The following is an 8,079-nucleotide window of genomic DNA, read 5'->3' as shown; positions in this document are numbered from 1 at the left end:
AAAGCTTAAAGTTTAATTATATACGCTAATACTCTCTACTACTAATACTACTACCTAGAAGTATAAAATACCTAGTAATCTTATTAAAGTAAGGTTCTAATTAACTCTAATTTAATTAAAGATTATATAGTATCTTAATTTATTACTAACTTATATTATTAAGTTACTTAATTAGCTTAAGAAAGGTAATAAGCTAATAGTGTATTAGCTAGTACTTATAGAGTCTAAAGTTACCTAGCTTTAAGTAGCTAATATATAGAAAAAGAAGCGTAATTTACGTAAAAAAAAGTAGATTTAGAAAGAGAATACTTTTATAATTAAAGCTAGCTTATAGCTAGTTGCTTAAAGAAAGACTATAAATTAGAATAAAAGTAAGAAGTAGCGTAAAGAAATAGTAGTATATAATAGCTAGCTAGCTTAGTAACGCTATAGACGCTATAGTAAGCTAGAGTATAACGCGTAAACGTACTAGATAGTTAAAGATAATATAGATAAGTTAGATAGCTTATCTAGATTTATCTTAAGTAGCTTAGAGTTAGAATAATCTAAATAAGATAGTAGTATTTAGTAGAGGCTTAGTATTTTTAAAGCGTTTATTTATATAGAGCGTTTATTTATAAAGTATATTAATATAACTTTTAGTATATATATTAAAGTACTTTAACTATATAATACTAACTTTATTTATTATCTAGCTACTTTTAAAAATAGCTATAATCTAGTTACGTAGTAGCTAGCTACTCTTATACTATACTAAGAGGTAGTTCTTACTTATAATAATAAGAAATAGTAGAATTTATATATTATTTACTACTCTTACTATTATAATTACTAAAATCTACTTATAATTATCTAGTTAAAGACTCTTTAGTTATAATTATCTTTTAGAGCTAGTAACTACTATCTAAGGTAATATTATTTTTATTATAAAGCTAGATTTATTAAAATTATACGTATCTTTATTAGTAATACTATACTTTACCTTTATATTATCTACTAGATTAAACTACGTCTAAATAATTATAGAATCTTTTTACTTTACTTTCTAATAGTTATACTTATAATTAAGTTATATTTTAAGCTTAGAATAGTATATAATAAAGTTATTTAGCTAGTTCTTACTTATAATCTTTCTACTCTACTTAGTAAGTAGCTTATTAGCTATATCTTAAATAGTAGTAAGCTAAGAGGTAAATTCTTACGCGTTTAGGTTAAGTATATACTTAACTATTATCTACTCTTTATTCTTTATAAGCTTTATTAAATTAGGTATCTTTTTATATTATAAAGTAACTTTATTATATTAGTTATATAGTATTAATTAGTAGACTCTATATATAGCTATAGTACGCTATTTACTTTAAATTTAGCTAGTCTAAAAAGCGTAAAGAGTAAGCTATATTCTAGCTTTATAAAAGAATAATTCTATATAGATAGCTAAACTTATAGTAGTTAAGATAATTATTATAGAAGGTAATCTAGAGCTTAGTAGAATATAGCTCTAGAGCTTCTATATATATATAGAGCTTCTTTACTAATATATATCTTATCTACTTCTACTTCTAATATACCTCTACTAGCTTATTTTCTTTACTATAGTTATAAGCCTAGCGTTTATAAAGAGCTCTACGTAGAGTAATCTCTCTACGTATCTAGAGAAGCTATGCTAGAGCTTTTAGAAACTTTAATTCTCTATTCTTTCTCTTACTATAATTATAGTATTACTCTAAGTATTACTATTAATTAACGTAACGCTTGCGCGCTAGTAACTAACGATTTTTATAATTAATCTATATTAACTTACGCGTCTAATTAGCTTATAGTACTATTTATAATACTATAATACTAAGTAGCTTATAGTCTTAACACTTAATTAACGCTTATAGTAATAGCTTAGAGAGCTTAGGTAGAGAGAGAGACGCTTCTAACTCTAAGGCTCTAGAGAAGCTCTACGTAGCGCTATTTATAGATCTTAGTAGTAGTTTTATAATTATTTTATAATTATCTTATAACTCTTCTCTCTAAGAACCTTTCTAGATTAGAGTAGTAGATTAACTCTTTACGTATATAGTTAATCTTTCTAATACGCGTAGCTTACTAGAGCTATATACACCTCTTTAGAAGTATAGATTATAATCGCGATTAGCTTAGAGGTACGCTAACTAGTTAGAGAGCTTAATTAAACAGCCTCTAATATAACTAATAGTAACGCGTAATACTTAATTAGATATCTAAAGCGCTGCGTTATCTATTAATACTAGCTTAGCAGAGCTATATTACTTCTAAGAGAGCTTACTAAAGCTTATAGAGTATAATAAGTAAATTTAGAAGCTTATTTATAGAGCTTCTATTATAACTATTAGTAACGCGCGATACTTAATAATTATTAAGAAGTAGCGCGCTATCTATTAACTCTAGCTTAGTAGAGCTATATTACCTCTTTAGAAGCTTATTAAGCTTATAGAGTATAATATTAGAAGGTACGCTAAGAGAGCGCATAGAAGCTTAAGAAGCTTTAGCCTCTACCTTTTTCTATAATTCTTATAGTCTCTATACTATACGTAACGCTAAAGAAGTAAACCTATAAGAGATTAGAAGCTCTATTAGAGTATAGTAGCTATAAGTAGCTATAAGAAATACCTCTTAATCTATTAGAGTAACTCTTCTTAGTATAAGGCGCGTAAGCTTAGGTAAGCTTAGAGGTAGTAGAAGAGAGAATACGTTTAGAGTAGCGTAAATCTAGTAGGTTACTAGTTCTTTAAATAACCTCTCTTAGAGTAAAAGCTCTTAATAATAGTTTAAGAGCTCTTAAATAATAGAGCTTTTACTATACTAAATTCTCTATATAGCGCGTAGTAATTAATTAATAAGCATATTATATTTTTTTAATAATAGTTTAAAAGCTTAATTAATAGAGCTCTTACTATATAAATAACTCTATAGTATATAATTAGTAAGCGCGTTATATTTTTAGTAATAGCTTTAAAAGCTCTTAGAAGCTCTTACTAGCTAGAATAGAGAAGGCTCTTAGAAGTACTCTTAAGTAGAGAGCGTCTACCTCTAAGCTTAATAAGCTTTCTATATATAGTTTAGTAGAGAACTTATATCTCTATACGCTCTCTTTTAGGTACGCTTCTATTATTACGTATCTAGAGAGTATATTATAAGAAGTAATCTAGAGCTTAGTAGAATATAGCTCTAGAGCTTCTATATATATATATAGAGCTTCTTTACTAATATATACTTTATTTACTTCTACTTCTAATATACCTCTACTAGCTTATTTTCTCTACTATAATAATTTTTAGTAGAGGCTTAGTAAATATAGCTAACTTACTTATATAGCTAGCTTACTTATAAAGTATATTATATATATTTATTATAGTATATTATACCTTATACTAAGTTATACTAAGATATATTACGTAATTAAAAAGCTATAACGTACTTTATAAGTAAGCTAGCTATATAAGCAAGCTAGCTACTATCTCTTAGCAAGAAAAATTAATAAGAATTTACGAGTTTTTCTTAAATAACTAAGCGAAACCTTAATATTTTTCTATAAGATTTTAAATATAGATAGAACTATAGTATATACACCTACTATTAAAATTATACTAAGATATATTACGTAATTAAAAAGCTATACGTATTTAGGTAACTTTTAAAAAAAATCTAGTTTACTTCTAGTTAGTACTATTAAGTATCTATAACTTAATAAAGAGTTCTAGAAAACTTCTATAGTGCTAGCTCTTCTAGGTATAGCGTAATAAGAGATAGAAGTTTATAAAAGTTTTTCTAGAATTTTCTTCTCTAACTATATATATATATTAATAATCTAGCTATATAAAGTTATATATTATAAGCTAATATATATTATAAGCCTACTATATATTTAGAAGTAATAATTTTAAGATAGTTTTAGTATCTTTCTCTCTTTCTATACTATACTACTAAAAAGGCTTTACTTTTAAATAACTACTTAAAGCTAGTATATTATTAGTTAATAAGCTTTATATAGTTAAAGCCTACTATAATTTATAAAATAATAAGTTTATATAGCTAGATTAACTATATATATATAGTTAGAAGAAAAAGCTCTAAAAAAAATATTTTTCTAACTTCTATCTCTTATTACGCTATATCTAGAAGAGCTAGCTCTATTAAAGTTTTCTAGAAATCTTTATTAAGTTATAAATACTATATACTATAAGTTTTATAGATTATTATAGAGATATAGTAGTACTAACTAGAAGTAAACTAGATTTTTCTTAAAAGTTACCTAAATACGTAAGTTATAGCTTTTTAATTACGTAATATACTTTAGTATAACTTTAGTATAATATATAATATACTATAAAGAATATATATATATATTTTTATAGAAAAATATTAAGGTTTTACTTAGTTATTTAAGAAAAGCTTATTAATTTTTATTAATTTTTCTTGCTAAGAAATCGTGGGCGGTTTAGTAGTATAGGCGGTTCGCTAGTAGAGTACGTTATAGTATATTATAAAGAGCTATAGCGTACTATAAGCTTAGCTTTAGATTCTATTAAATAGTCTAGAGCGTAAGCTATATCTAGAATTTATCTAAAGTTAATTAGGTGTTTATAGAGGGCTTTATAATAGAGATAGTAGTATTTAGTAAGGGCTTGGCATTTTTAGGGCTTTCGCTTGTGGGGCTTTCGCTTGTGAAGTACGTTAGTGTCTTCTATCAACTCCCCGCCGCTTAATGCGCTCAACCTTAGGTCGTGCATCTGCCTACAGTTTTCGAATCTTTTGAGCGTCACACTACTGTCACTCGATCAATGCGACATTTTCGGACGGCTTTTTACTTATTTAACGCTCGGCGTCCACTCGCATCCCACCTAGATCAGCGTCGACGTGCTTCCACCCACGTTTACGCCCGCGTAGCGTCTCAGGTCTCGTTCGCCAACTCGACCAATACTATAATCCTAAGGCGCTGTACAGATACTCGGCCGCTCTGGGTGAGCTTTTGGGCTGGTCGACGCCTAGCTGCGAGGATGCAGTCAACACTCATTGGCAATTCTGGTCGTGAGTACAAACAAGTCCAAGTACTGCATTCCCGTCCCGAAAAGTCCGAGCTGGATATTTACCTCGCAACGTGAGTTTACCTATCGTCATTCCTTAGTGCTCATCAGAAACAATAGCTGAGAGTGAAAACTACTAGCTCGGACAACCAATTCTTCGTCCTGAAACCGGTCTCGCCGTCCGTCTTTGATCACTTACTCGAGTTCAACAAAGAGTTTGGCGATAACTCTCACCTGCGAACTCACGTCGACTACAACAACAAGGAGAATGTGGTTGTATACGAGGGTTTCACGACCGATGTGCTTTCGTTGGTGAAGAATTATCCACCTCTCCCACTCGAGGCACGAAAGACGATTCTTAGGGAGGTCGGGCGTGGCCTAAAGGACATGCATGCAAGGAACTGGATACACCTTGGTATGATTCCATTCATCAGGCCTTGTTTATTGTCGCCCTCAGCTCATTGTTAACTTATCATTCCAGATGTGAAGCCAGATAATGTCTTTGTCAATTGGCACATAGACAAACAGGGGCAATTCCACCTTGAAAAGGTAGCATTAGGTGATTTGGATGTCGCTTTGAAGCTAGAAGACGACAAGCTCTTTAATCACAGGATAGGAAACGTCATGTGGCGCAGCCCAGAAGGCCAACTGGGAAAGGGTGTGGGCAAGCATTCCGAGGTGTTTTCATTTGGACTCCTTGTGAGTTGAGTTTCAACGATGCTACAGCGGACGTACTAATTGAAATCCCAGTGCTTCTATGTCATCACGGGCGTGGAATGGCTCCACGCCGACTTTGCCACGCTAGAGGTTGAACCGGAGTCGGTGATTCTATTCAAGTTACTTTCGGCCTTTGGGCCTCTACCAGACGCGCTCGTGAAACACGTCAACGATGCCGAATCGGGGGAGCTCTTGAGAGCCCTGTGGCAAGCGATATCAAAGGACGAGACCAACGAAACGTTCGATAGCTGGTCGTCAGACACATTTCCCAACCTCGACAGCGAGGTAAAGAGGCTGATATTGAGGATGACGAACCTCGATCCTGAGAAAAGGGCATCGATGTCGGACATCATGGCCGATACCTACTGGAACTTGAAGGACATTGACTGAGGGAGTTTTCAGAGCGGACATCGCAACTAAGGACGGCGTTTGAGTCTAGTTCTAGATACCTATTGCCTCACCAACTTCTCGTGCAATCCTCCACCCTTTTCTCACAGCGAATGATGTACAGGGCTCGATCCCCATTTCGATCGTTCCATCCTTCCGAACGAACTGACGCAAGCTCTCCCCGCATCGATCTTCTTGCCCTCCAGCAATCCAAACCCATGAACTCAAACAGCTACATGTTCTGTCTTGATATGATTGCCCTTGTCGTCTTGCAAGATGGTGGTAAAATGAGTCCTACGGTCATTCTGGCTCTCATGCGGCTTCTCGCTATAATCCCAATCAGCTTTCACTCGGATACGACTCAACGGAGAAAGACTTACACCAGGATGGCAGTCGCGGTGTTGGAGGGGACATCGGTCTTCTCCATGGCGGCACTGAACTTGTCCTGCTCGCTCGTGGCAAGATAGGTACGCTGCCAGGCCTCGGTCGTGGTGGCATACCTGAGCGCAATATCCTTGCCCGACTTCTGGATCGTCTTGATCGCTGCGCTGGACACGACCTTGGTGGCTGGCATTGTGCTCGGGGTAGTAGAGATACGGATGAAGTTTTCCTCGGGATTTTGATTGAAAATCACTTGTGTCTGTAACTTTTGCATGAGCAACAAACATTCCCCCCATTTAAACCACCAGGTTCCAAAAGAGTCAGAACTGCGAAATTGATTAACCGCCTCAATTCAGCATGCAAGCGCCCACCTGGCGGCAACGAAAACAAGATACTAGAATGAATGGTACGCGTTTGCTAAATGATGCGCGGTTACGAGCGTTGTTGGCGGCTAGTCAAACAGGCCGTGAACATGGACAGACCAGTAAAGCTAGCTGTGTCGCCTTAATAACGCCGTTTATTAGCCCTGGTGCGCCGTGTTTGTGGCTGTCGGGCGACTATTAAGGTGCTTAACATGTAATTACGGTACGCTCTCGTGCGTCTAAGCCCGTTGCTACGCCTAAGAATACTAGCAAGAACTATTTATTATAAAACTTCTAAGGCTAGATAAACCTAATACTATAATTCTATTTCTCTTTTAAGCTAACGTACTTTATAAGCGAGCTAGCTACATAAGCAAGTTAGCTACTTTTGCTAAGCCTCTACTAAAAATTATCTTAACTACTATAAGTTTAGCTACCTATATAGAATTATTCTTCTATAAAGCTAGAATATAGCTTACTCTTTATACTCTTTAGACTAGCTAAATTTAAAGTAAATAACGCGCTATAGCTATATATAGAGTCTACTAATTAATACTATATAACTAATATAATAAAGTTACTCTATAATATAAAAAGATACCTAATTTAATAAAGCTTATAAAGAATAAAGAGTAGGTAATAGTTAAGTATATACTTAATCTAGACACGTAAAAATTTATCTCTTAGCTTACTACTATTTAAGATATAGCTAATAAGCTACTTACTAAGTAGAGTAGAAAGGTTATAGGTAAGAACTAGCTAAATAACTTTATTATATACTATTCTAAGCTTAAAATATAGCTTAATTATAAGTATAACTATTAGAGAGTAAAGTAAGAAAATTCTATAATTATTTAGATATAGTTTAACCTAGTAGATAATATAAAGGTAAAGTATAGTATTACTAATAAAGATATATATAATTTTAATAAATCTAGCTTTATAATAGAAATAATATTATCTTAGATAGTAGTTACTAGCTCTAAGAGATAATTATAACTAAAGAGTCTTTAACTAGATAATTATAAGTAGATTTTAGTAATTATAATAGTAAGAGTAGTAGGTAATATATAGGTTTTACTATTTCTTATTATTATAGATAAGAACTATCTCTTAGTATAGTATAAGAGTAGCTAGCTACTATATAACTAGGTTATAGCTATCTCTAAAAGTAGCTA

The 8,079-nt window shown here is 32.6% G+C and overlaps 2 protein-coding genes across 2 annotated transcripts; one reads left to right on the top strand and one right to left on the bottom strand.

Moving 5' to 3' along the window:
* Positions 1–5,027: 5,027 nt before the first annotated feature.
* Positions 5,028–6,161, top strand: BU26DRAFT_560793 (putative serine/threonine protein kinase; the record flags this gene model as incomplete). The annotated part of the gene is made up of 4 exons (XM_033832832.1): positions 5,028–5,128; positions 5,195–5,469; positions 5,536–5,753; positions 5,805–6,161. The coding sequence occupies 4 exons, from the start codon at positions 5,028–5,030 to the stop codon at positions 6,159–6,161; spliced, it is 951 nt and encodes a 316-aa protein (XP_033688501.1).
* A 32-nt stretch (positions 6,162–6,193) lies between these two features.
* On the bottom strand, positions 6,194–6,797 carry BU26DRAFT_477762 (uncharacterized protein). Its single transcript, XM_033825619.1, has 2 exons — positions 6,539–6,797; positions 6,194–6,485 (listed from the first exon to the last, which is right to left on the bottom strand). The coding sequence occupies exons 1-2, from the start codon at positions 6,730–6,732 to the stop codon at positions 6,383–6,385; spliced, it is 297 nt and encodes a 98-aa protein (XP_033688500.1). The 5' UTR covers positions 6,733–6,797; the 3' UTR covers positions 6,194–6,382.
* Between the last annotated feature and the right edge of the window lie 1,282 nt (positions 6,798–8,079).

This window comes from Trematosphaeria pertusa (assembly GCF_010094035.1).
Source record: "Trematosphaeria pertusa strain CBS 122368 unplaced genomic scaffold BU26scaffold_3, whole genome shotgun sequence".
Lineage (NCBI taxonomy): Eukaryota > Fungi > Ascomycota > Dothideomycetes > Pleosporales > Trematosphaeriaceae > Trematosphaeria > Trematosphaeria pertusa.
This window is presented reverse-complemented; position numbering and strand designations above follow the sequence as displayed.

What these genes read in the sequence shown, in the direction of transcription:
- BU26DRAFT_477762 (XM_033825619.1), bottom strand. Translation starts at nt 6,732, where the DNA reads ATGCCAGCCACCAAGGTCGTGTCCAGCGCAGCGATCAAGACGATCCAG. An exon ending in ACCGCGACTGCCATCCTGGT is followed by an intron (nt 6,486 to 6,538) that starts GTAAGTCTTTCT and finishes TTGGGATTATAG; the next exon opens with CGAGAAGCCGCATGAGAGCC.